Below are 27780 nucleotides of genomic sequence, written 5' to 3'. Positions count from 1 at the left end.
GCAGTGCCTTACTGCTTTCTCATCATAAATAGAACTTTATCATTTTGCAGTATTTTAGAACCTTCAGTGTCTTAGTGCTTTTTCAACATAAATAAAACTTTAAAATTTTACAGTATTTTAGAACATTCAGTGGCTTAGTGCCTTTTCAACATAAATAAAACTTTATTATTTCACAGTATTTTAGAACATTCAGTGGCTTAGTGCCTTTTCAACATAGATAAAACTTTATTATTTCACAGTATTTTAGAACATTCAGTGTCTTAGTGCCTTCTCAACATAAATAGAACTTTGATTATTTCACAGCATTTTAGAACATAAATTTATGTTGAGAAGGCAGTAAGGCACTGAATGTTCCAAAATACTGTGAAATAAAGTTCTTTCACAGTATTTTAGAACGTTCAGTGCCTTACTGCCTTCTAAATATCTATTGACTATCTTTATTTAGGGTTGTGGTACTCAGCAAAGCAGTTGCGTGTTGCATTTAGGCAGAGATGGACCTTGCAAACCCCGCAGAAAACATTGGACCTTGCAATGTTGTCTTTCCTGCTGCAGTACTTGCATGTTTGGCGATGAGTGTAGACAGGAACGTGGAACACGGAGTGGTCGAAACGCACAGCCTCAGTGGGGTTGGAGCAGCGATGTCCTCGGACTGGCTTGGGAACATCAAAGGCAGCTCTCAGACTGTCAGAGCTTCTTCCTAAGCGAACTACAGACAGCCTTTGGTTAGAGGCATGCTTGAACACCTCGATCCGGAAGCTTTTCAGAGACTGGCTGTCCAGTTTCAGTTCCTTGCAGTCCCGCCTGTACATCAGCCAGGCATTTGAGATGGCCAGATCAATAGTGTATGCAAACAGACGCATATACCACCTCTTGGACTTCATGGGGGTGCGGTACAGGTGCACCAACATGTCGCTCTTGTCAATCCCCCCCATGTTGGAATTGTAGCTTTTGATGACTGCAGGACAGCTCACAGGTTCCTTCTTTTTGGATTCACTGGAGAACCTAAAACACGATTTTGTTTTATTGATCACCATTAGTGAAATTTGGTGTTGTAACAGCTCCATAAAAAGTGTAAAAATATAAATGAATGGAGGAAAATAAATGGCTAAGTAAAAAAAAAAATATAAAGGCAGCACTGACATCTACAGGAACAACACAATCAGACAAAACTAAAATAAACAATACCTGTAGACAGATGACAGAGGTTCCACTCCCATGTCTGTCGAAAGCAGAGTGACAACTTTATTGTCCTTCCACCTGAGGACCAGGATCCCATCATCACTGACAACGGAGTGACAGGTCCCACGAGGGACACCTTTTTTCTCCATCTCTGTGATGGACTTTAGGGGAGGATGTCCAATTCTGTTGTCCCTTGCAGTTCCTGTGTATCTGAACACATAAATATGGAATGGATGAATAATGGATCCAATGTAAGTGGGTTACATATCCAGCAGTAAAGTGCAACAAAAATGTAATCATTCATTCACTCACTCACAGAAAGTAATTGTTACCTGCAGTTCTGAGTTTTGAGGTACCGGACTAGCTCCAAGCTGGTGAAAAAGTTGTCAGCGAAGATGGCTGTTGTGGTGGAGGATGACATGGTACTGGCCAGGACAGAGACAATCTGGCTGGTGGCGCCCAAGGCTCTTTGTTCAGGTGTCAGGGGGACACCATGGGCCTCCAGCGTAGTCTTGCCCTGGTATAGGACCATGTCATGGATAAATCCATCCTCAGAGGCCCTGGCAAACAACTTAAACCCCCACTTGTCAGGCTTGTTTTTAATATACTGCCTCAAGTTCCCAGCTGTCTTCCCTTTGAAGGCAACCATCACCTCATCCACTGACTGCTTCGGGGTCTGCTCCTCACTTCTGAAGGCACTGCAGAGGAAGGTGAACAATGGCCGGACCTTGAAGAAGCGGTCAGTGGTGCCAGGGATAAGGGTGTTGTCATTGAAGTGGATCATCCTTCTGAGCAGCCTGAACCTCTTTGATGACATGGTGTTGGCAATCTGAGGAACCCTGGTGTCCATGGCCCAGTAGTAATCTATAGATGGCAGTTCTACCATGCCCATGTAGATGAGAATTCCTACAAATTTCATCATCTCATCCTCATTGGTGGTGAAGGTGGTGTTAATGTCCTTTTGACTGGCGTACAGGTTGGTGTGATAAGTTATGTGGCTAATGAATTGTGGGGTAAAGTATCTTAAAAAGTACACAAAAGGTTTCCCAATAAAGTTGGGAGCAGAGTGCTGGTACTCAGGCAGAGGTGAATTTCTTAATTTGGTTTTCCTCCAGGTGGTGGGTCTGGGTTTGGGTTTAGTGGGACCCTTAGCTTGCGGTATAACCTGCTCATCTTGATCTTCATTTTCATCCTCATCTTCCCCATCCTGAAGCACCTCCACTGCAGGCTGCACATGTCTCCTCTTGGCAGGAGGACTCATCTCACTTGTGGTGGGAGTGTCCAGGTTGTGGCTGACTGGAATGTAATCAGGATCGACCTCCACATCATCTTCCTCATCCTCTTCGTCATCGCTGATGGCAGGGTTGGCTGGAACAATCACAACCGCCTTCCTCTTTCCATAAAACATGTTTGTTGAAATCTGCAACAGAAAAATATTATAATTATTGTATATTTTTATTACTGCTACTGTCATTATGTGGATAATAATATGCCATATACTTGAAAAGCACTAAAACTAGTCATAATATCACTTATTCAATATAAACAATTAATAATATAAATAATAATACTATTAAGACATAAAATAACAGTTAAGTGATACAAAATATAATACAAAAACATCCAAAATCACTTATTTTCACCATTTTTAGCTATATAATCTTTAGAAGTGAGATATATATGTGAATAAATCATTATAAAAGCTTCTAAAAGCATCAGATAAGATTCTAATGTTTTATTTGTTGGTTATAATGCGTGTTTGGTAAACAGAAACTCAAAAATGTGGCTCAGAAACAAAGAACATATGAGTTAAAGTAGGCGAAACTGATGCAGGTCTGTTTTTACTTGTTTTGGGCATATGCACATATATGTGCTCCCTGTTTTTCATGCTATGATTTCGCCAATTTCCAAAAGTCTCACGAAAAAAACATGTCTGTCATCATTTAGTACAACTTCTCAACCGTGTAATGTGAAAGTTTAATAAACTTACCATGGTTAGTTTTGGAGAGCCGAGTGAAAACGCTAGAGAAATCAAGCCGCGAAGTGGTGATTTCCTGCTCCCGGGAAAACACTGACGTTTCGCGCGTCACAGACACGCGCTGATTGGTCGAACGGCGCAATGGCGCGAACCGTAACAAGCTTAGTCCCTGCTGATTGGCTGGGCCAAATCACGTGACTCGACAAGTATGCGCGAGGCCGCAGTGACGTCATTTAGAAGGTCTCCGGAAGTGCTCAAATATGGTAACTTGCCCGATAAAGGGTTAAAGTCTTGGAAAAGTTGAACAAAACTTTCTGAAAGAAAACCTTTACAAACTACTGAGTGGTGTGAAAAAGAGCCTCTCACTGTTTAATAGTGGCTGTCTTAAGGGAAAAAAAATCTATAAATACTTTTACCACCCATTTATTGTTTTTTTTTATTCTTTAATGCTCTTTTTTTAACCCCAATCTTTAATCAGTTTTGTCATTACGAAATACAATAATAATTCAGTTACTAGAATCCATATATCAGCTGTTTTTTTTCATATTCCCTTGTTATCCAACCGCTTATTATCCACTTTCCAACTTTATTGGATTTTCTCCGGTTTGCTGTGGCGTTTGAAAGAAAAAAGGATCGACCCATTAAAGATTTCTTCTAGTTTTATTAGTCTAACGTGAAACATAAAAAAAAGTTATCCCATTTGTGGATAATGGCTTTTACTGCAGTATGCCGAAAACCCAAATGATAGTTTAATCATACTTACAGGGAAGGATCAATTACTTGGTCTTTCAGCAATTCTTGAATTTTCTTAGATTGGGTTTAAGATTGTCTGACCTGCTCCATGTTGCCAGACAGGTTCTTCTTTCATTTAGGGTATTTAATATTCAGTAAATTGCAGTAAATTGTGAAATAGGCAATGGTATTAAAAATTTAAACTGACATGTGTCACATTTTTATGTGTGTATTATCTCATATAACAGATTTTTTAAAGAAGGGTTTTTATACATTTTTCCCAATTTTTTATTGTGAATGTAATGTAACATGCTCCCTTATGTATTTATTGTCTTATAATGGAATTTCTATAGCAGTGTTTTTATATGTGAATGTAGTGTGACACATAGTTTTCACTATGTAGCAGCCAGAGTATGTACCCAAATCAAATTTCCTTTGGGACAATAGATTTAATCAAATATTCAATCCATGTACTAAAAAAGTAATTAATACATGATTTGACAACAGAGGGCAAATGCTTAAGAGCAGGGGTTCTGAAAGAGGGGGTTGTTAAAAGGGTTTTCACATTTTTGAGTATATAGAGGGCCAAATCTATCATGAAATGAATGTCATAAAATAAGTTGATGCAACATTTATGTATTTGTCTAATAAAAACATGAAACCTACAATTAAATTGGGAAATTGGCCATAGAATTATTAAAATACATGTAAAATTAAGTAAATAAAAAAATTTATTTGAAAAGAAATACAGCTTGGCCTACGGCAATCTGCACTGTTCCAACAGGAAAATTAACGAGCAAAACATCCATATTTTTTAATAAAGTCATAGTCATTGCTTACCTACTTTTATCAGTAATCCTTCTGCATAAAACTGGTATTTACAAGTAATAATATCTACATAGATTGATTATTTAATAAGTTTTTATTAAAACATTTATGATTTCACTGAAAACTCCTAAGTGACTTGCAGAGAAATTTTCTCTTTACCCCATATAACAAAATCTGTTTCTGAAGAGCATGAATTCTGTACCTATCATATTTAATGTTAGTATATTGGTGTGCATAATATACCAGTGTTTTTGTGGTAAAGTAATTGTTAATATATGAAAAATGTTTTGAATATTCCACTTGAGGGTATTACTGCTGCCATCACCTGTATTAGAGGGGAAATAAATGGTAGGGGTGGCCATGGCCACCACCTCTGGGCCCCCATCTAGCTCCGCCCCTGGTGAGCAAGGGTAATTTAATGACGTTCGTGTTTTAAAAACTATTTCTTTAAATTAATGCTAGATAACTTCCCGTAGTATTCATATTTTAATGACGTATGTTTCAGTATTACTATAAAAATAGAAATGTCGGTAAAACATCAGGGGTTAAAAACATTTTGCGGCACCAGCAGCTACCATCACCATGGTAACAACACGCATGGTTAAGCAGCTAATGCTAGCTAGAAGAGGCGTTTTTAGCTAATTTTCCGGCTTCAGAACTGGCAAGGAAAGATGGAAAGCTTCAAATACGACTCAGGGGTTGAACCTGCTGACTCAGGCCAGGTTGTGGTCCCCAGAGCAGGGACAGACCCCTCAGTCATCGGGGACCTCAGAGTCCTGGAGAACCTGCGGTCCCTGGAGGAGGGCAGCAGCATGTCCACCTCCTCCCTTTGGGAGGTCCAGAGGGACATCCAACCGCATATGAGGAAGATACTTACAGTCTGGATATTCAGGGCATGTCAAATGTGTCTTATTTCCAACAATAGCAAAATTAAGTCGTTTTTTTTTATTATTATTATTACAAAGTTATAAAATAAATAATTTTTTTAATAGGTGTGTGAGGAGCAGCTGTGTGAGGAGGAAGTGTTTCCCCAGGCGGTGTTCCACCTGGACTCCTACCTGAGCCGCTACACTATTGAGAGGTCCAAGCTGCAGCTTTTAGGGGCCGTCTGCATGTTTCTGGCCTCCAAAATGAGAGAAACAGTCCCTCTGACAGCTGAAAAACTTTCTTTCTACACAGAAAACTCAGTTTCAGCCTCAGAAATCCTGGTAAATCTTCTAGCACTTGCATATTTGATGTGAAGCGTCTAAAAAATACATGTAGGAACAATACTATACACTATATGAAATTACATGAACATGTGTACTTGAAGCTGAATTTTTCTTTTAAGCAATTTCTACAAAAGTCAAATTACTATCTGAAGAATTATTTTAAAAGACATTATGGGAACCAGAAGACCCCCCCCCAAAAGGCATTGATATGGAAGTTCAGAGCAGCGCTAAAACAAATAAATATGGTGCAAAAATGAAGTAGAAAAACATTTAATTTGAGTTCTATTAGTTGGATGTTATCAGTTTGATGCAGAGTCTCGATTTCTGACTTTATTTAGAGTTTTTTCAACAGTTCACCAGTGTGTTAGCAGTGTGGAAAAAGTTATTACAGAACCTGCTGGACCTGCAGCAGATGCTGCGAAGCCTCTTCCCAGAGGACAGCATGGAGAACAGCTTCTGATTTAACAAGGACAGCTTCATTAAATACATTAAAACATTAAATAAATCATCATATTATGAACAAATAATGAAGAAAATAACCTAAAAAGATCATACAGCATTAATCAATTACAATGTTATAAGTTTAAACCATCACTAAAGTCAATTTTTGTATGATTTCGAAAATGCATAATTGGAACTTCTTTTCAGCATATGTCGATGCACTAGAAAAACAATCTAGTTTCTTAAATTAAGTGTATTTACCCTCAATTGGAGTAGGTAAATGAGATAGTTTGCTAATAGAATGAGTATTTTTACTTTTAAAATAAGATAATAAGATACTATTCACTTAAAATAAGACAAAGAAATTGTCTTTTCTTATTTTAAGTGTAAATTGTCTTGTTTCATTGGCAAAATGTCTCTTTTTCCTCCTCAATTCAAGAACAAATGCACTTATTTTAAGAAAAAAAAATTACTTATCTAGATTTTGATTTTTTTCCAGTGTGATTGAATCGTATTCAGGCACGCATGACTAAGGAGCTTTGCATTTTAACTCTGCTCTGGAAGGATAACGTCCTTCCTGAGTGTCAACATGGGGTCAAGGGTATTAATATCTAATGGCCTTGTGTGTGAAGGTCCCGCTGTGAGATTATAATGGTGGATTGCTTTAAAGGAATGTGTATGTTGCAGCAGTGGGAGGTAGCGGTGGTGTCCAGGTTAGACTGGTGTCTAGCCTCTGTGATCCCCTCTGACTTCCTGGAGCCAATTCTTCATGTTGTTCCTTTTGTCCGGGCCCCTCACCTCCAGCTCATCCGCCGGCATGTTCACTCCTACATCGCTCTGGCGCTAACGGGTAAGTTACATAATTCAGTTACCTACACATGAGATGGTTGGCTAAAATAAAGAGGAACAAAAGTTGATTTACTTGGTAAACACATTTCACTGCAATAAAAGGGATCTCTGTTATGGTTCTAGTGAGTGAATAACTAACATAATCAAGCATTTTCCACGTTTTAAATTGTTACACACTGTCTTTGGAGCAGAGAACAGTTGGCAGCAATGGCTACTTTGGTCACAGTGTGTCAGCACTTTGTTTTTGGAAGCAGGGAGCTGAGTTTGTGTAATCCTACATTGTTCTGCTCTGAAAGACCTGGGTCCGACTATTCAGCTGGCTCAGTTCCCACGAATCTCTGTGATGCTGCCAGAGGCAGCAGGTCACAAGGATACCTTTGGTTAGTTTCCGTTTAAACAGACTATAGCATTACAGCACATACAAGTAAAAGAATTCCCAGATCTCAACAGTTTACTTCACTGAAAAATGTGCGATACAAAGACAGAATGGATGTGTCTAAGGATTTCTCCTGCCTGCAGCAGTTAAGATATTAGGTGGACAGGTTTTGAGAAAGGACTTCCTCTCTCTGTTTGTCTTTCAGGGTGTGTCTCAGTGTTGCTTTGCGGATCTCAGAAATCTTTGCAATGATTAAAACCAGTAACCCCCTCCCACTCTCTTTTTGTTCTTTAGACTGCAGGTTTTTGGCCTTCTTACCTTCTACTCTTACATGTGCCTGCGTCAGCACTGCTATGCACAGGCTAAAGATGGTGGACAGACACGACTCATCTGATTCAGTTGCTAAACTGTTGGCCAACCTGTTGGCTACTGATCTGGTAAGGGTAATATTTAACCAGAATTTGCTACTATTACTTTGACTTTGCCCTGTCAACAATGATCAGAATGTTTTTGAGCATTTTCCCCCCAAAACTTCCTCATCAGCCAAAAAAAAAAGACATTTATATATATTTTTTTGGTCAGACTTAAATGTTTTAAGCATAAAAAAAATGATAAAATCTAATACAAAAAGTTCTTATTAATCCCTTGAAGTGGTTTTTAAATGATTTATTTTCATTATTTCACTTTCAGTTTAAAAAAAACCTTGTTCAGGCTAAATTGGGCCTATGTAAAAGAATAATTATCCCCTTCTTTAATCATGGATTAACAGTAATTAATCATATTTGATTTGATGCCACTGGTTCCATTAACTTAAGAACTGTTAAATAAAGAATAATTTTTAATAGCTCTCATCTAACCTGTTAGGTGTTAAAAAAACACACAAAATTAAACAGTAATCAGAGGAACCATAATGAATTAGTTATTAAAAGGGTTGCACAGCTCTAAAGTCACAACAAGCTGTTGTCCATATGTATAATAAAACCATAGAACAGTGGTGAACTTTCCCAGGAATGCTCAACATAAGATTACAACAGGAGTGTCGTCACACTTCACCCAGGAGGTCAGAAAAGAGCTTAGAAGAACATTTAAAGTTTTCAGGAGTTATTTGATTCAGTTAAGGTCAGAGTTAATAATCAGAGAGGCTGGGCAAAAAAATGCGCTCATGAAAGAGTTTCAAGGTCAAGATAACTGGGGATGGAAAAGAACATAAAAGGCCATTTGTAAATAAAATGTGATGATCCTCAAACTTGTAGTAAAATATTGTTTATTCTTCTATGTAAAGGTTTGCATCTAGTGTGAATGTGAATGCATATTTATTCTTTTTTAATAGAGCACCATTCTTAAACTCCGAATGGGTATAATGTGATAGTCTGAGTCTAATTTGATGTTTCACTAGCCGAGTAAACCGAAGATCCTGATTTAACTGAATTTTGCATTGTAAGAGAAAATCCTAAGGCTGAACTTTGGGCTTTGTGGAAGGGAAGTGAAGAAAAAAAAAGCAACAAAAAAACCCCATGGTGTCGGATTGGTCTAGACAAAGTCTGGATTTGAGATGCAGATAAATTACCTTTAAGTTGTCATTAGTACTTTAAAATCCTTTAAAATTAGATTGCTGAAATAAACTTTTTGATATCCTCATTGATCTCAATGCTCCCATATTTTTTTTTTTAGATATAGCTCATTTCTATGTGTTAATGTATACCGCTATCCAAAATGTGTCAACGATGTTTTGTAATCTGACCCTGAACAGAATACCATCCTCTGCTGCTGCGAGCTGCTAGGAAGCGTGTTGGAGTTCAACCTGCCCTGCTGTTTCCAGGATAAGATTCAGCAGGACAGAAACATACAGTTCAGGGATCAGCTACAGCCCTGCAGACATCCAGGATGTCCTGACAATGCTTAAACCATCCCAGGAAACCAAGCTTAAGCCTTCCTCCCTGCCTATTCAGGAGACCAGATTCGGGAAGCAACGAAATTGAAAGGCATCAATTTCCCAAATTCTTTTTTTTTTTTTTTTTGTTCTCAAAATGTTGATTTATATTGCATTAAAAATAGCTCTGAAATTTCTGACTGTGCTTGCAGAGTAGTCTTTACTCTTGTGATACTTGACTCCACTTCAGGCTTGACAGCAATGTTTACCTTTCTACTGCAATGTGTTTGAGTTTCTTTGTACCTCGTCTGCAGCTCCGATAAGTTTAACTTGACATTTCTGCATGATTTCAACATCCATAATGACTCCAAAACAAACTTAAACAAAAAAACAAATCTAAATCCTATGTGGGTCACAAAAAACAGTCAGCAACTGAGTTCTTTGATTTTTTATTTTATTCTTTTGTCCAAGTATGTGGATCAAGCAAACTGATATGCCAGAGACTTTAGCAAACAGACACCATAACAACACAGAAAAAGCCTGCAAACTTCAACCTTTTCTGAAGAAAAAGATGACAAAATGACCACGTTTACATTAAGTTAATCACTGAAAGCATATTTGTAGAGATGTGGAAATGATTTCCAGGTGGAAAGGGATTCCTAGTGCAAACATGCAGACGGTCTGTTCCTGATGAGCCAAAATAACAATTCCTTTATTTAAAATTACAGATTTTTTCTTAATAGCAGCATGTATATGCAGCTTTAACATTAAAGCGGCCATTAAATTGTTCTGCTAGGCCTAAATTATTACCAATAGAAAGAGGCAATTTGTGTGTCATCATGCATACATTTTTAATCAAAGAAAAACAAAAATACAGACATATCTCCTGCCCTTTTTAAATAAATAAAAAAAACAAAAATGATACCCCAAATTAGGCTGATATGAAAGTAGCATTGAAAAAACTTCAGCCCTAATTAAACATTTCATGTGCATATGTGGTTATTCATTTCAAGTATGAGTTAATGAAGATCAGAATACAGAATACTCCAAAAAGCCAACTCTCAATGCCTCACCTTTACTGCAGATATGCCGGGACATACAAACACAGGTTTATATTCCCAGCAATAAGGACTCAAAGAGCCTCACCCTCACTAAGCCTGCATCATGCACGCAAATAGTCAAAGGCAATCAGTGCAAGCCTGGAGGCAAAGCAGGTTGCACCAGTTAAACCACATCATTTTTTTCCCAAAGTCATTATCCAAACAAATAATTTAATGGAAAAACAAAAACACCAAGACTAGGTATCACTTGCAAGCAAACATAATCTTGGCACTTGTTTTTTTTTATCCAACAACTTACTCTTACTCTTTGGTCTACAAGATGTCATCTTGCACACAGAAAAATCTCAAGTTTAAAACAGCAGACAAGTAATCGTAACATTGAACCTGATTTTTCTACTTATTGATCATTAACTGAATCTTAAACAGGTAAAAAACAGTGTTGACTCACGATAATGGCATTAAAATCAAAGTCGATGTGATAAAGTAGCCCCTCATCAAACACTGGCTATATTAGGACAAATATGAAAGATCGTCTTTAAATCGACGGCTGTGGAAATATCGTCTCCAAACCACAGTTTTGGTTAAAATGGGATAAAGTCATCGGGCACTACAGGTATATACAATAGGACTCTCAAATTTTCATCTTTAGATATTTTCTTCCCCCTAAAATAATGTTTAACTGATCTGCAGGTCTGTTTAGTTGAAATAATATTAAAACCAGTGTAATTTTCTAAGTTAAACCTTTTTTATCAAACATCTAAAATAAAACCTGATCTTTGTAAGCATATCTTCCCTTTTTGGCACGGTGTAGTTCAAGTTTTCCAGAAAGTAAACGTGAGCCCGTATTTCCACCAGTCCAGCCGTGTCCTCATTAGGCTATGTTTGTCCATTTTTAGACTGACCCTTAGCTTGCTCCAGATCCCCGTATAACCATGGCCTGTTTGTAAGTTTCGGTCACATTATCGCAGTCACTGATGGAGAAGGCACTGTCGGCCACTCCGGACCCATAACAGTCCCACGGTCTCAGTGCGCCATCAGCCAGGATCCGGTCTTCAGCTATGTCCAACAGATTGTCTGCAGAGATGCTGCCTCTCATGCTAGTTTTGGCTGGTTTGTCCGTTTGTATCGGGGGTCTCACGTGGTCTGGCAGGTCGAGTTGATCAAAGGACTCAGAGGACAGAATACTATCTTCACTGATGGCCCCACTTGGTCTGGACATGGGGGCCCCTCTCGGTAGAGAAGCTGCCAGCTGATCCAAAGAGCCAAACTCTTGAAGCCCACCTGAAGAAAACTTTCCATTTCGCTTGAGGATTCCCTTCCTACAGGGTGGATCCGAAGGACATTCTTTAGTCTGTGGCACCCAGCCAGAGTCGCTGTGTTCCGGTGAAGAAGAATAATACCCCGACTCTTGCTCTACGGGTTTCTTTAGAATGCCTTTACGAGGCATCGCTGCAACAGAAGGGATCTGAGAAATGTTTAGTGAATTCAGTGAACCCACCGTTGGACACTCATTTATAGTCTTCTGTTTTATGCTATTATGTCTCTTGAGAATACCCTTACAGGGCCGAGAATCAGTGCTCGCTTCATTAAATGTTTGGGAGACATTGTTCTCCTTATGAGACCTTCGCAGAGAGCGCTGTCGAACCACATCGCCTCCGCCGACCTGCGACCGTAGCAAACAACGCATCTTGGAGCCATTCTCCAATAAAGGTCTGGATGTACGGCGCAGCCAGCTCGCAACAGTAGCCAGCCCTGTTAGATTGGGTGTAGATGGGGATACCGGCGGAGAGGTTTGCTCTGTCAGACTGTCCTTCCTCTCACAGAGCAGTGGCTGCTGGTAGCCCCAGTTTAGCCACCAGTGTCCAGCAACTTCCTCAACTGTAGCCCTGCGCTCAGGATTCACCATGAGCATCCAACGAATGAGTCCACAAGCATCTGTAAGAACAAAAGAAGGAAGAAGTCATCAGTCAAAACCTACAATTGGACATAAATATAACAAGCAAAAACCAGGTTTCAGATGTACCAGAAGGTTTGTTTGGTTTGCGGTAGTTTCCTGTGCTAATCTGCTGGACCAGGATTTTGTGGTTGAGTCCATCAAATGGCATCGTGCCATGAACCATTGTGTACAACAGCACACCCAAGGACCAGGTGTCCACCTCAGGCCCACGGTATGGCCGCCCATTGACGATCTCTGGGGAAGCATACAGAGGGCTGCCGCAAAAGGTTTGAAGATATTCATCCCCGTGGTAGAGGTTGGACAACCCGAAGTCAGCAATCTGAGAGAAGATGAAATCAAAAGGTCACTGCAGATTTCCAGTTACCCTCCATGATCATTTCAGCTTTCCACTATTAGAGATGACTTCTTGTTCAAGATTAATTCAAACAGTATTCAACCCTTGTTCAACATTTTTGCAAATAAAAACATCAGTCTATGATAAAACCATTTCAACATTAAATGTGACCTACATCCTGTACCACAAGACGGAAAATCAAATCAGACTGGGGAAAAACTTATATAAAAACAAAAGCAGTTCACAAGTGTGCCCATAATTAAACTTAATCTTTTTTAAGCATCTTGAGTAAAAGATGCAAGTCTTTTCAGCAGGAACACAGCAGCATCCCACATATATAGTTGTCATCCGTTTTTTTAAATGTCAGGTAAAGCATTACATTGATAATTGGATGCTGAAGATTTGGGAACGAAACTAGCTGACACTTGGAACAGTTCATACCATATGATAGAAGAAAAAAAAACGACAAAGGGTCCCTTTTCCTGCAACCTTACATGTAAAACCACATGCACAAATGATTCTAAACATTTGTATGAACAAAAGTATGGACATTTATACAACCAGCTATTCCTTCTTTAATACAGCTTAGTAATTTAGCAGGTGTAAACACAGTTAGTATATTTGCCAAGTGTAAATGCAGTTTTAAGAGCCACTCTAAGAATAAAAACAAAGTCTTAATCACGTAAGAGATTCCAAAAATACTTTTAAAATATAAAAATTGAAGCTAAAAGAGAGAAATTCTGCTAAAATTTCCAAAGTCTGATAAGTTCTTGTGTGTAAATAATAATAAAACGTAAACGCAGCATGCATACCTTCACATTGCCATTTCCATCTAGTAAAATATTCTCCAGTTTCAGGTCTCTGTGTACTATTCCATTCTAGGAGGAAATAAAAAGAAAAAAAAAATTACAAACCAGACACATTTTAGTATAATATTTCCTTTTTTTCAACACAGCTCATCGGTTAACATTAAAATTGATGCCCTACATAAAGGTCGCTTTTTTTTTGGCTTTCTTGTTTTGGCTTTCTTGTTTTGGCTGTTTGGACCTGTTCACTTCCTGTTTGGATTAACTGAGTGTGCAACTGAGTGTGCAGCTGTTCAGAGGATCTCCATCTGAAGTTAAGTTATTTTATCTCTGTATCTAAGTAACTCTAACTGACTACTTTAAAACATAGCACCTTCTGCTGCACTTTTCTACTGAGCACTTGTCAGTTTCACACGGTTTTATTTCTGATAGCAAGAAGTAGCTAGCCTAGGCTAGCGCTAGCTTAGCATTGCTATGGCTTCTCTCTCTCCCTCCCTTGACTCTTTTCCAACTCTTCCTTCTTCCTCTCCTCTCTCCTGCTCTCTGTGTCAGATGTTCAGTTATTCCTCTGCCTCCTTTAGTGATAATGGGATGTGTAATAAGTGTAGTATTTTTGTAGCTTTGGAGGCGAGGGTGTCAGAGTTAGAATCCAGGCTTCAGGCTGTTGAAGTAGGCCCCCCACGTAGCTGTCCTCCAAAAGTGCCTGAGCAGCCAGGCGATTGGGTAACTGTACGCAGAAAGCGTAGTCGTGGATCTCTGCCCACTGGTCACCACCAACCCGTTCACGTTTCTAACCGGTTTTCCCCACTCAGTGACACACCCACTGAGAAGCCCACTCTGGTGATTGGCAGCTCCATAGTCAGAAACGTGGCATTAGAGACACCAGGGACCATAGTCAAATGTTTGCCGGGGGCCAGAACGGGCGACATCAAATCCTACCTGAAACTACTGGCTAAGGATAAGGTTAAATACAGTAAGATTGTTATTCACGCTGGTGGTAATGACACCCGGTTACGCCGATCGGAGGTCACTAAAATTAGTGTTGCTTCGGTGTGTAAGTTTGCCAAAAAAATGTCGGACTCCGTAATTTTCTCTGGTCCCCTCCCTGATCTGACCAGTGATGACATGTTTAGCCGCATGTCGTCATTCAACCGCTGGTTGTCTAGGTGGTGCCCTGAAAACAACGTGGGCTACATTAATAATTGGCAATCCTTTTGGGGAAAGCCTGGTCTGATTCGGAGAGACGGCATCCATCCCACTTTGGATGGTGCAGCTCTTCTTTCTAGGAATCTGGCCACATTTATTAGTCCTCCAAAACCCTGACCACCCAGGGTGCAGACCAGGAAGCAGAGTTGTAGTTTAACACACATCTCTGCAGCTTCTCTACTGTTACCCACTCTTTACTCCATCCAGACAGTGTCTTGCCCACGACCAAAATCTAATAAATTAGCAAAGATTCCCAAAGGAGTAAATCATGATAATCTAATTAAAATCAAAATAACTCCAATTGGGGAAAAAGTTAAAACAATTAAATGCGGTCTGTTTAACATAAGATCGCTTTCCTCTAAAAGTCTACTAGTTAATGACTTGATTTGTGATAATCACATTGACTTGTTTTGCCTTACAGAAACCTGGCTGCAGCAAGAGGATTATGTGAGCATAAATGAGGCAACTCCTTCAAGCTATTTAAATTTTCACATCCCCAGAAGTTCTGGGCGAGGAGGAGGAGTAGCAACAATCTTCCAGTCTGACTTACTGATTACTCCCAAAACAATTAATACCTACAACTCTTTTGAACATTTAACCCTTAATTTCCCTGATCCAAATTTCAAGGCAAGAAAACCTCTTCTTTTTGTAACTTTGTATCGTCCACCAGGTCCTTACTCTGAATTTTTAGATGAGTTTTCAGAGTTCCTTTCTGATTTGGTATTAAATACTGACAGGGTCATCATAGTGGGAGATTTTAACATCCATGCTGACATTGAAGGCGATAGCTTAAGAGCAGCCTTTAATGCTATCTTAGACACTATTGGCTTTGTTCAAAATGTGAATAGTCCCACGCATTCTCATCTTCATACTTTGGATCTTGTGCTGACATACGGCATAGAATGTGAAGAAATAACAGTATTTCCTCACAACCCTGTCCTCTCTGACCACTTTCTAATAACCTTCAGGATTACTTTAACAGAGTTCTCCTCCCCCAAAAGAAGGTTCAATTTTAGTAGATCTTTATCAGATAGTGCAGTTATAAATTTTAAAGAATCTGCTTCACTTTCTCTCTGCTCTGTGTCACTGAGCAGTGCTGCAGAGTGCAAAAGCTTAGCTTATTCCCCTTCACAGGTTGATGATTTTGTTGATGGGGTTGCTAGTTCTCTGCGTATTGCCTTAGACAACGCAGCTCCTTTGAAAATGAAAACCGTTAAAAATAGAAAGCTTGCTCCTTGGTTTAATGCAGAGCTGCGTACTTTGAAGCAAAATGCTAGGAAACTGGAGAGAAAATATCGCTCCACAGGCCTGCGAGAGTCCTTCCTAGTCTGGAAAAATGGTTTACTGCTGTATAAGAGGACCCTTTGTAAAGCAAGAGCAGCATACTTCTCCTCATTAATAGAGGAGAATAAGAATAATCCTAGATTTCTTTTTAATACAGTTGCCAAACTCACCCAGAGCCATAGCTCTGTTGAACCGTCCATTCCACCTGCTCTTAGCAGCAATGATTTTATGGGATTCTTTATAAATAAGATTGATCTTATTAAAAATAAGATCATAAGCACTCCTCTATCCGCGATTGTACCTGAGGTAGTCATGGAATCTGAGCCGGGTTTAGACTGCTTTGATCCAGTTGAACTCTCTGAATTAGCAAAATTATTGTCTTCATCTAAGCCTTCAACTTGTATGTTAGATCCAGTTCCAACCAGGTTATTTAAGGAGGTATTCCCTTTGATCTCCTCCTCCATTTTAGATGTGATTAATCTATCTCTGTTACAGGGATATGTACCTAAAGCTTTTAAGATTGCTGTAATTAAACCTCTGCTTAAGAAACCGTCTCTTGACCCAGATGACTTGGTCAATTATAGACCTATATCCAATCTTCCTTTCTTATCCAAAATTCTTGAGAAAGTAGTTGCCAAACAAGTTTGCGATCACTTCCACCATAATGAACTTTTTGAAGAGTTTCAGTCTGGCTTTAGAGCTCATCATAGCACTGAAACAGCTCTGGTGAAAGTCACTAATGATATTCTCATGGCCTCAGATAATGGACTTGTATCTGTGCTCGTCCTGTTGGATCTTAGTGCTGCATTTGATACAGTTGACCATAATATTCTTTTAGAAAGACTTGAATATTTTGTTGGAATTAAAGGAACAGCACTAGACTGGTTTAAATCTTATCTATCTGATCGAATTCAGTTTGTTCATGTTAATGATAGATCTTCAACACGCTCAAAGGTTACCTGTGGAGTACCACAGGGATCAGTGCTAGGACCAATTCTCTTTACTTTATACATGCTCCCAATTGGTAGAATTATTAGACAGCATGGGATTAATTTCCACTGTTATGCTGATGATACCCAGCTATATCTGTCTATAAATCCAGATGAAGCTAACCCATTACATAGATTACAGGCATGTCTTGAAGACATAAAAACCTGGATGACTCTTAACTTTCTGCTTCTGAATGCAGACAAAACAGAAGTTATAGTCTTTGGACCAGAGTCTCTGAAAAAGAAACTGATTAGCCAGTCACTTCATTTGGATGGGATTAAACTGATTTCAGATAATAAAGTAAAAAATCTTGGTGTTATTTTTGATCAGGACCTGTCATTTAAATCCCATATCAAAGAGGTTTCTAGAATTTCCTTCTTTCATCTGAGGAACATTGCAAAAATTAGAAATATCCTGTCCAGGGGTGATGCTGAGAAACTAGTCCATGCATTTGTTACTTCAAGGCTGGACTATTGTAATTCTTTACTATCAGGAAGTCCACAAACTGTAGTTAAAAGCCTTCAGCTGATCCAAAATGCTGCAGCCAGAGTTCTAATGAAAATAAAAAAGAGAGATCATATCTCTCCTATCCTGGCTTCTCTTCATTGGCTTCCTGTTAAATCAAGAATAGAATTTAAAATCCTTCTTCTCACATATAAAGCCTTAAATGGCCAAGCTCCATCTTATATCAGAGATCTGATTGTTCCTTATGTTCCTAACAGAGCACTTCGCTCTCAATCTGCAGGTTTACTAGTGGTTCCTAGAATTTCTAAAAGTAGAATGGGAGGCAGATCTTTTAGTTATCAGGCTCCTCTCCTGTGGAACCAACTACCAGTTTTAGTCCGTGAGGCAGACACCCTGTCTACTTTTAAGGCTAGGCTTAAAACTTTCATTTTTGATAAAGCTTATAGTTAGGGTGGCTCAGGTTATCCTGAGCTATCTCTATAGTTATGCTGCTATAGGCTTAGACTTTTGGAGGACATAGGGACCCCCATTTCATCATTCTGCTTCATTCTCTCTCTGTTCTCCTATTCTGCAGAATCTGTTAGTTCAATCTCTAACCTTCTGCTCTCTCTGCTTTTCCTCAGAGTAGCTTTGCCTCGTCTGTTCCTGTTTGGTTGTGACGTCATCCTGGAAAAAAAAACATCAGCTGTGCTGCTTCTATCAACACCCTTGTTAATAGATGTTGGAGATCGGCCTGTTTTCCAGTGTGGTCCTGTTTCTCTGACCGTGACTGAGTGGATGTGCTCTCTTCGTCCTCTGGCATGGGAGCTGCCTTGGAGCTCGTCTGCCTGGCTGTGTGTTTCCTGGACGGGGCCGCCTTTTACAGCTGCTTTTTGTATCTCTGCTTCTGTCTCCTTGAACCCCAGTCGGCCTCAGCAGATGGCCGCTCACACTGAGCCTGGTTCTGCTGGAGGTTTCTTCATGTTAAAAGGGAGTTTTTCCTCTCCACTGTCGCTACAAGCATGCTTAGTGTGGGGGATTGTATTTGAGTCAATGAGTCAATGCAATCAACTGGTTTTCCTTAGATAGAAAACTTTGTATCAATTTGACTGTATGATCTGGTTGAACTGTAAAGTGCCTTGAGATGACATGTGTTGTGAATTTGGCGCTATATAAATAAACTGAATTGAATTGAATTGTCAAGGATGTCAGCCATGTTTTTTTGTCTTCAACTCAGCAGGGGGGAATACCTTTCAATTCAAATTAAATTACCTTTGGAGGAAAAAAAATACTTTGCTTTGTTATGTTTTTTTTTAACAAACTACCAGATTATGCCCTTGAGTTTACTTCTAAAAAGGAACAAAAGAAAAAAATAATCTTCAATGCTAACATTTTAAGTAATAAAACATAGGTGTAGATGATCTTTCACTTTATGTAAGCATAAAAGATTAAATATTTAACAAGAGACGAGAAGCCCATAAAAGTAAAATGAAGCATATGGCTAACAGAGTCTGCAGCGGAGAAAGTGACACAGTAAATTCCTCCTGGCACATATTCATGATGCAGTTTGAAGTACAGACTGCTATAAAAAATAGAAAGCCCTAAAGTTTCTGTTTCTGTTCATTTACGCCCTCATTAAACCGTTAAACCATGTGTGTGCGTTTGTGTCAGGAGAGTTGGCCTTTAGCCCCAATGCTGGCTCTGCTCATTTCCCTGACATTGTTCTCACAGTCTCCCTGTTCCGAGCTGCACCATGATAGTGAATAATGCCCATTATGTAATCTTAGAGGTGGTACTGGCCTGGAAGGCCTATAACACTAAAAATCTAATTTCATCCTTGATACACCTATTGAAATCATGCTGTTGAAGATTCTCAGTCATCCAGGTCATAGTCATTCTGTAAAAGTAAAAAAAAAAAAAAAAAACTTGTGAAATCATGTTTTAATGCAGGAAATCAGTCCTACCTGATGGCAGTAGTGCACAGCAGACACTATTTGCCTGAAGAAGTGCCTGGCTTCAGGCTCGGAGAGGTTCTTCTTGTCGCAGATGTAGTCGTACAGATCCCCCTGGCTAGCATACTCCATCACTATCACAATTTTGTCCTTGTTCTCAAAAACTAAAAGGAAAAAAACAAAAGAAAACCTTTGCTTAACCAAAACTGTAAGATACTGAGGTACAGAGTTTTAAACGGAGGACAAAGAAACGCTGATGGCGACAACTCATCAGAGGTGACTAAGACAGAGGACAAGAGTCAACACATGGTCTCAGAGCTGCTGGGGTAATTCTGCATTGAGTCCTTAGCACAGAGACCTTGATGACTAAACTCTGAATCCACTTTTAATCTTCTTTCCCCAGATAGGTTTTATTTTTGATAGCACATAGTTACCGTAAAGCCTCCTAAAAAGTGGAATTAAATCTGTACCTTCATAAATAGTTATGATGTGGGGATGACACAGTGAGGACATGATCTCAATTTCTCGGCGAATATGAACCAGGTCTTGCTCATCCTTGATCTTTTCCTTTCTGATTGATTTCACGGCCACCTAAAAAAAAAAAAAAAGAGAAGTTAAATACTTGGATTAGGTTATTATTATTATTTTTTTTAACTACACAGAAAACGAGGCTATAAAAAGTCACAAATATAAAATGGCAAAAAGTTTGCTGTCACATTTGTACTATGGTTTCCTTTTAATGAGAGGCCAGAGAATTTATCAGAGTGATTGCAAAGCATGGTACAGAGTTGCCCCTCCCCAACCCATTGCTATACATCACTAGTCAAGCTACAGCGCTGTTCTTGTATTTGGAGAAAAATACCAATTTATCCAATTGAAAATAGGTCCAGCTGTGGTAAACACTATAGTACGTGTTTTGGTTGCTCTATTAGATCTTGTTATGCATTTATGTTTTCCTTCTTTGAGTAATTTCCAAGATATGGAGAAAATTTAGTATTTTCTTATGAATACCAGTTTGTAGCTTATAACAATCAGACTAATTAGCTAGAAGCCATCATCAAATCTCTGCTACAATAAGATTTTTTTTTTAAGACCAATCCTGTGTCAATTCTTACCCAGCAGGAAGATGTTTCATAACCTATTTCTGCTGTAAGAAAATGTTTATGAGTTAGTTTGGTTGAATCAAGAATCATAATCTGACATATATTATAGTACACTTGCCTCAACAAGGTGTTGAAGCATAATAAATAGGAAATAGGTTTAAAACAATGTTTTTAGATCTTATTTTTAGACTTAAAATGCATTCAAATTGAGATTTGAGCACTTTAGATTAGATCTATCTGCAAAGGTTATGAAAATATTTGATTTGAAAAAGATATTTATATGTCATGCTTTAGGAAAATTGGTATGAAATTTTTTTTTCTTTTGTTAGAAATAAAAAGTACAGAATTTCAAGTTATGTGAAATAGGGTATAAATTAGTGGGAGAATAAATTGACCTGGAGCCACGATAGCCACACTTCAATAGAAGATCTACAAACAGGCCATCATTTAATAACAATGAAATTCTTGAACAGCAGCAGAGCGCAGTGGACCAAAAACTGTAGCGCCATTTCTAAAGGGGCAGAGAGAACAAAAGGTCAGATATTTAAGAAAAAAACAAAACTGTCGACTATAATTTTCTATGTGGCCCATATTATGGGTACCATTGGGTCTGTTTTTCTTTTTTTAGAGAGTCAGTTTTACTTTTTGTGTGTCAAGGTTGTGTATTTGCAGCTCAAATGCCTGGGATTCCTCTATGTGCGTCATCAGTCCAACCAAACCTTTAAGGGTTTCATGAGGCGGCAGATGGCCCAGCCGGGGGGTGTCCTCTTTTTTTTTTCTCTGCTTATCTCTAAACCCTCAAGGCTGCAGACTCAGGAGAATGAGTAAAGCAGCAACTTGATAAATCACTTTCGACAAACGGCAGTCTCTTTCCATGAGTCACACTGTCTGGCGTTTTCTCCGGGGTCAGCACCACATTCACACCAAACTCCTGATTCCGGGAACTGACCGTTTCCTGCGTTTGTTAGCATAGCTTTAGGAGGGTGTAAAATCCAACCCATGACAACCTCACACCCCTGTGGAGGTTTTCAGACTGTGAGCCGCCTTTGTTAGACGCAAACCTGCTTCACACAATACACAACCACTGGGTGAATTGATCACATTTCACACCATCTTTCTCTACAAATACACACCAAGTCATAAACTTCACCTCACTCAGCATCAAGCAGCTAGCTGTGATCCAGAGGAAAAAAATAAAGCTTTGTTTAGCGGTAAAATGCATATAAAGAATTAAAATATAACGTAAAATTTTTTTTTTAAATCTTTTAAAAAGGAATTATACTGAAACATTTTACATCTAAAAAGTACTTGGACACATTTGATAAACTAAAATCAAAAACTTCTTTTTTGCAAATCGTATCGCTATAACATCAGAATTTAAAGAAAATACCATTTCTTATGGTGTTTAAAAACGACAAGCTCACAAAATGATAAACTGAAATCTATTAAATCTGATCAATAAAAAAAAAATGAAGAGAAGAAAGGTTTTTCCTTTAAAAAACAATTTTAAATAAGAGTAATGTTCTGAGAAGTAGCCATCTTTTGTTTTTGATGCCACAAATTTTAGGGTTTAGGCTCCAATTAATAAGCAGCCAAAATCTATTTAAAATAAACTGAATGTCGATTGCTTTATTTTTATATTACCTACAAAAATACACAAAAATAAAACTCTTAATACCAAAACAACACTGACAGCCAACAACTCATAGCTACAAGGAAGCTCTACCAACTGATGAAAAACAAAAAAGAAGTTTAAATCATCATTAATTAACAAAATTGAATGGGTTTGATGAATCATATTAAAAGGAAGCAAAAGTCTTTACATTATCAGTTTTATGGGTTTAAATACTGTTTTAAACCATCCTTATAAATTAATGGTAGCACACTAACATGCAGCTAATGTAGAAGAAAAAAGGCAATGTTCAGTCACACATCTAGGCTGACATTAATCAAAAAATTTACACTGTAGTTTAGTTCACAAAATATAGTTTTAGCATTGCCAGAAAAACTCTAATTATGCTCATTTTAAGCTGCTAAATATCAAAAGTCAAGTCATTGATTGTAAACTTGTCTGCTCACATAAAAACAGTATCTTAAATATTAGGAGGTAAATTTATTTTCTATTCAATGAAAACTTGCAATGGATTTCTGGAGATGATAATCTTGAATATGAACACAACATACATGACAAACCATTTATTAATTTCCTTAAACTACATATTCTGGGATTTTTATGCCAAGAATCACATTGAAGCTTCTTACTTTACTTTAAATAACATCCACATGCCCCACAGCAAACCAAACCTTCAATAATCTTAACTTCTCTGTGGACAATTCCCATGGATGTAATAAAAATTCCTTTCAGTCTTTTATCATTTCTGACCTGAAATCTAGTTGGGATGATATCCTTTCACCTGTTTTCTTTTCACAGATTGTCAACATGGGTCAAAAGCTTTGTATACAATTGAGATTACGGCAAGTAGTTTCAAGCAATTCCACTCAGCTTAACAAATCTGTTACTTTTTTTTTTTTAAATCAATAAATGAAACCAATTCTTCCAGAACTCATAAAGTTTAGCATGCTTGTTATAATCCATTCTAGGACAGACTTGCTGGTATGTAATGCAAGGCACTTCACATATGCTGACCCCCAATCTAAACTAGATTATGTAATCAAATGTATTCGCTCAGACAACAGGAGCAGCACTGATAAAATAAGAGTGATGAGGACATCCATTGTGTTGCCACTTCCAGAGTCAAACCATCGTTATTAGACACAAGTCATAGTGAAAATGCAGGTTAACATAAAACAGGTAAATAATTGTCTTTTTAATTTTTTTATTTATCTTTTGGCTGGTATTATCTCAGACTCTTGTTTATTCAAGAAATGGCCTGAGGGAGATTAAGTCAGGAGGCTGACTGCAGGGATGAATCTGAGACAACTACTCATTTCTTAGGAGAATTGTTTTGCTCAGACGGAAACAGGGGAAAAGATGAAGCGACAAGACTGAACTTGAATCACTTAATGTTTGCTTCAAGAGCTCACGGGAAATTCCTGATCTTTGCTTCCGTAGTATGAAACAAACAGTTCTGCCTCTTCCCAGACACTTAAAAAGAAAACAATCAGATAAACTGATGCACTACAAATGCTGAAAATAGACAGTTATTTTTAGGACATACTTCACTGAAGATAAATATCGAATCTTTGTCTTTAGAATGTTAAAGCTTTCACTAATGCAGTCATTTGGGCTCTGAATCATTTTACTGGTTGACATTTCATGAAAAAAATATATGAGGATGAATAACACATTTGTAGTCATGGCAATATGGTTGGTTAATTTAAAATTGAACACAAAACATTTGTTAAAAAGCTTTGAACAGACATTGGTAGGTATGAGATTTTAGTGGTTTGATAAGCTCAAGTTAAAATACCTACAGGATGAACAGAAAAATAAAAACCTATAACATGATCTTAATTTGTTATTAGTCACCCACACAGAAGATAATATTCCAACTTCTGTAAAAATGTCAATAGTACTACAATAAATACAAAATATAAACATCAGATAAACATGGTTTTATAGCATAATAATTATTTTGAAAAGTATATTTCTATAGGGGGGCTTCAATCTGGTTTATTCACATTTGTCTTTGCTGAAGGAAAAGTTTAGCTGCCTTCTTTCATAAACGAAGCAAAGCATGCTGGGAGAGGAGCAGTACAGTTTTTATACATGCTTCATACAGCTTTGTTAAAAGGTTAGTTATACATCTCTTAATGCATATCAACGTTATTGGAAACCAGAAAGCTGATGTTTGCGATTACTTAAAAAATGTAAATAGATATACTCTTTTGTAGTCAGTCAGATTTGCAAAAAAATTACATTTTATATGTTTTTGTATTCCTTTATTCCATTAATATGAGCATAAATCAGTTTTAAATACGCCGTTTGAAATCAGACATCAACTTTGGTTCACTTTCCATTTCCTGTTCAATGCTTTCTTTCTTCTGGTCATAGGCAATCAAAGTTCATCTGATAAGGGAGTGTTGAAATTCCCCCCCACCTTCCTGCATCAGGAACTTTTCTAAACTTTCCTGTCACAGATTCCTGAGGGGGAAGAGCCACCTCTTTCGGCCCAACACAATGCCTTTTAGGTATGACTCATGTGTGCGCGTCAAATCAAAGTGATTATGTTAAACCGGCTGTTAGTTATTTGAAAGCACTGAGAAAACAATACATTTGCACAGCTGCCAAATGCGGTCACTGATTGGTCGACTGAAAAAACAAACAAACTGGGCGATTCAGTGCTTGAATTGCTCAGGGGCGGAGCTAGATGGGGGGCCAGGGGTGGCCATGGCCACTCTTAGCCAATCATTAGCCAACCCGACCATGTGGGGTGGCAGCAGTAATACTCTCAAGTCTAATATTAATTTAATTTTTTATATATTACTTGCTATTTTTTATATATTCATAATTTCTTGACAACAAAAACACTGGTTAATTATACACATGAATATACTAACATCAAAGATGATAAGTACAAAATTCATGCTCTCTTCAGAACTAGATTTTGTGTTATATGGGGTAAAGAGAAAATTATGAAAATTATGACTCTGCAAGTCATCTAGGAGTCCTCAGTGAAATCATAGATAAATAACAATTTCAATAAAAACGTATTAAATAATCAATGTAGATATTATTACTTATAAATATCAGTTTTATGCAGAATGATTATCGATAAAAGTAGGTAAGTAATGACAATGGAAAAGATGTTTGCCCCAGAACTTAAATCTGAAAGTATTTTATTTACTATTCCTTTTATCTAGATGGATGTTTAAATATATGCGTCTATTTGTTAGCAAAGGCTGTAGTACAAGGTCAGTTTTCCAGAAAGTGAAACCAGAGCTACCTGATACCAGGCTGTAAACAGGTGACCACCCAGCAGCAGGCTGCAAACCATTAAATATTGACTGTAAATAAGAATGTCCTCTCACCAGTCTCCCAGACCTTTCCTTGGCTTTCTTCACCTTTCCGTAGGTCCCTTTGCCCAGCGTCTCCAGGAACTCGTACCTGTGCTTCAGGTTGTGTTTGTGGTGGTGTCTTTTCACGGCCTGCCTCTTCGTTCTCCCAAAAGGAGCGTTTCCCCCCGCAGGTGGAGGGCAGACAGCGTGAGGGGCATCCATGCTGAGGGTCTGTGTTACCTTCTCTCACACGCAGGTGTTCCTCTGAACCATGCCACACACTCTGGGATTCTCTACCGTCCCCTTCGAGAAGCTGGTTGCTCTGATCGAGTGAAGGAAAGCAGATAGAAACCATGGAGCAGGGGGTGTGGGGAGGACGGCTTTTCGGTGCTCTCTGAGCAGGTATATCTCCGGAGAGAGAAGCACCGCCCGCACACACACACACACGTCAGCCGGGGAGGTGGTGTTAGAGGAAGCGCCGCGGAGTGTTGGGTTTCTTTATCTTTTATTAAAACAAAGCGACCTAGATATTTGTTTTTCTCATCTATATTTATTTGTTTCCTTTGGATTTAATCATTGCGTGTTTGTTTATATATTGTCCGATTTCTGTCATGACTTTCTTTTTGTTGTTGCTCACAGTCGCGGTATACAGGTAGTTAAAACAAGCGGCACCAACATTATGACAAAGCACTGCATCAACCAATAACCACGGGGAGATAATTAGGGAAAGGAATTTGTTTTTAATATTTTCTAATGTATGATGTTTACAAAGTTCTTTATTTTTTATCACGTGAAACTCTACAGATTGTATCTTACTGTAATATTGTAAAATCTGCAAATAATCCTTATAGGTTAACATATCTTTATATGCTTTTTAAAAATACATCAATATAGGAAAATGCATATCTATCTATCTATCTATCTATCTATCTATCTATCTATCTATCTATCTATCTATCTATTTTATTTTTATTTATTTTTATTCCTAATGCACCTCTTCCTCCTTGTTTGCACCTTATTTAAGTACTATGCCAATATGTGACCAGTGAATTTCTCCGCTGTGAGATCAATAAAGCTCATCTAATCTATCTATCTATCTATCTATCTATCTATCTATCTATCTATCTATCTATCTATCTATCTATCTATCTATCTATCTATCTATCTATCTATCTATCTCTATAAGTGTTTTAACACTTTTTATACTCTTGAATTAAACCGGTATGCCTATATAACGTGGAGTCCTCTTTTTTTTCCTTTCTGTTTTTGTTTCATTAAATAAAGGAAAACATTATTTATTCAATTAAACACCTTCTTCGGCATAGTAGTCTATAACTGTCCCTGGTATACCATACAGCGGAGGTCTTCAACAGGGGGTCTGCAACTCCTAAGGGGTCCACGGGCAAAGGTTTTGAGTGATTAGACCTTTTTTGTAATACCCCCCCCTACAATTTTTTCCACTAATTGAAATGCCTTTAAATACACATTAACATAAATTCAACACACTGTAGGAAACAGATAAATGGAGGCAGAAGATGTCTTTCAGTCATCATTGCACACATTCGGCGACACACAGGAGCTCTTTGAAGCTGGGCACCATTTCATTCACAACACCTGTCCCATCAATGAGGAATCAGAAATACTTTAATAATCCCAGGGAGAAATTACTTTCATTACATTACTCCATCTGTAACAGAGTGACTAGAACCAGTTTGATAAAACACAATTTCATACAATATATATAATTAGGGGGTCCCCGCTCCATCTCACCATCAGTTTGGGGGTCTTTAGCCTGAGAAAAGTCGATGACCCCTGCCATACAGCATATGGTTTCAGTATTAGTGGAGTGTTTTTGTGGACAAAGCTTGACAATGCCCTCTGGAATAGGCTACACATAGGGCTAATGTATTTTTTCTTTGTCCCTGCAGGTATGAGGTTATGGTAGGCCTACACTAACCCAGTGGCATCTCCCTCAAACAGCAGCATGTTGTCTGGCATCCCTCCAAAGTAGTTGTATCTGCCACTGGATAGCGGCACCCCCCCAGATGCAGTAGATAGGTGCCGCTGCCACAACTTGTGCTTGCCCCTGCTGGAGATTCCATACCATGTGCATTGCAAGGGGTACATGACAATATTTGATTTCTTAGGTAGTGAAATAAAATAGGGCTGTGATCTGTTTTGCTTTGCGAGGATCCAACAAAAAAATAAAAAAACTTCTTT

At 38.2% G+C, this 27780-nt stretch overlaps 3 protein-coding genes across 4 annotated transcripts; 1 reads left to right on the top strand and 2 right to left on the bottom strand.

Annotated features, from left to right (window-relative positions):
- Positions 1-437: 437 nt before the first annotated feature.
- On the bottom strand, positions 438-3335 carry LOC119780020 (piggyBac transposable element-derived protein 2-like). The gene is made up of 4 exons (XM_038279895.1): positions 3170-3335; positions 2394-2599; positions 1186-1272; positions 438-1002 (listed from the first exon to the last, which is right to left on the bottom strand). The coding sequence occupies exons 1-4, from the start codon at positions 3170-3172 to the stop codon at positions 438-440; spliced, it is 861 nt and encodes a 286-aa protein (XP_038135823.1). The 5' UTR covers positions 3173-3335.
- A 2018-nt stretch (positions 3336-5353) lies between these two features.
- Positions 5354-9653, top strand: ccnd3 (cyclin D3). Its single transcript, XM_038279837.1, has 5 exons — positions 5354-5610; positions 5710-5925; positions 7057-7219; positions 7889-8031; positions 9345-9653. The coding sequence occupies exons 1-5, from the start codon at positions 5389-5391 to the stop codon at positions 9495-9497; spliced, it is 897 nt and encodes a 298-aa protein (XP_038135765.1). The 5' UTR covers positions 5354-5388; the 3' UTR covers positions 9498-9653.
- A 244-nt stretch (positions 9654-9897) lies between these two features.
- nuak2 (NUAK family, SNF1-like kinase, 2) lies at positions 9898-25782 on the bottom strand. 2 transcript variants are annotated; one of them, XM_038279940.1, is made up of 6 exons: positions 25594-25782; positions 19969-20089; positions 19511-19662; positions 13629-13694; positions 12549-12801; positions 9898-12460 (listed from the first exon to the last, which is right to left on the bottom strand). In XM_038279940.1, the coding sequence occupies exons 1-6, from the start codon at positions 25780-25782 to the stop codon at positions 11430-11432; spliced, it is 1812 nt and encodes a 603-aa protein (XP_038135868.1). In that variant the 3' UTR covers positions 9898-11429. The 2 variants fall into 2 exon arrangements, with proteins under 2 accessions (XP_038135868.1, XP_038135869.1); XM_038279941.1 differs by lacking the exon at positions 25594-25782 and adding an exon at positions 21321-21350.
- Positions 25783-27780: the final 1998 nt, after the last annotated feature.

This window comes from Cyprinodon tularosa, unplaced genomic scaffold (assembly GCF_016077235.1).
Source record: "Cyprinodon tularosa strain WSP-4 unplaced genomic scaffold, ASM1607723v1 ctg154, whole genome shotgun sequence".
Taxonomy (NCBI): Eukaryota; Metazoa; Chordata; class Actinopteri; order Cyprinodontiformes; family Cyprinodontidae; genus Cyprinodon; species Cyprinodon tularosa.
This window is presented reverse-complemented; position numbering and strand designations above follow the sequence as displayed.

Coding starts and splice junctions, on each gene's coding strand:
- LOC119780020 (XM_038279895.1), bottom strand. Junction 1,273..2,393: donor GTGCAGCCTGCAGTGGAGGT/GCTTCAGGATGG, acceptor CAGTGATGATGG/GATCCTGGTCCTCAGGTGGA. Junction 1,003..1,185: donor CCTCTGTCATCTGTCTACAG/GTATTGTTTATT, acceptor ATCGTGTTTTAG/GTTCTCCAGTGAATCCAAAA.
- nuak2 (XM_038279940.1), bottom strand. CDS start 25,782: ATGGATGCCCCTCACGCTGTCTGCCCTCCACCTGCGGGGGGAAACGCT. Junction 13,695..19,510: donor CTGTGCACTACTGCCATCAG/GTAGGACTGATT, acceptor ATTTCCTCCTAG/AATGGAATAGTACACAGAGA. Junction 12,461..12,548: donor CAAACCAAACAAACCTTCTG/GTACATCTGAAA, acceptor TTGTTCTTACAG/ATGCTTGTGGACTCATTCGT.
- ccnd3 (XM_038279837.1), top strand. CDS start 5,389: ATGGAAAGCTTCAAATACGACTCAGGGGTTGAACCTGCTGACTCAGGC. Junction 5,611..5,709: donor TTACAGTCTGGATATTCAGG/GCATGTCAAATG, acceptor TTTTTTTAATAG/GTGTGTGAGGAGCAGCTGTG. Junction 5,926..7,056: donor TTTCAGCCTCAGAAATCCTG/GTAAATCTTCTA, acceptor TGTATGTTGCAG/CAGTGGGAGGTAGCGGTGGT.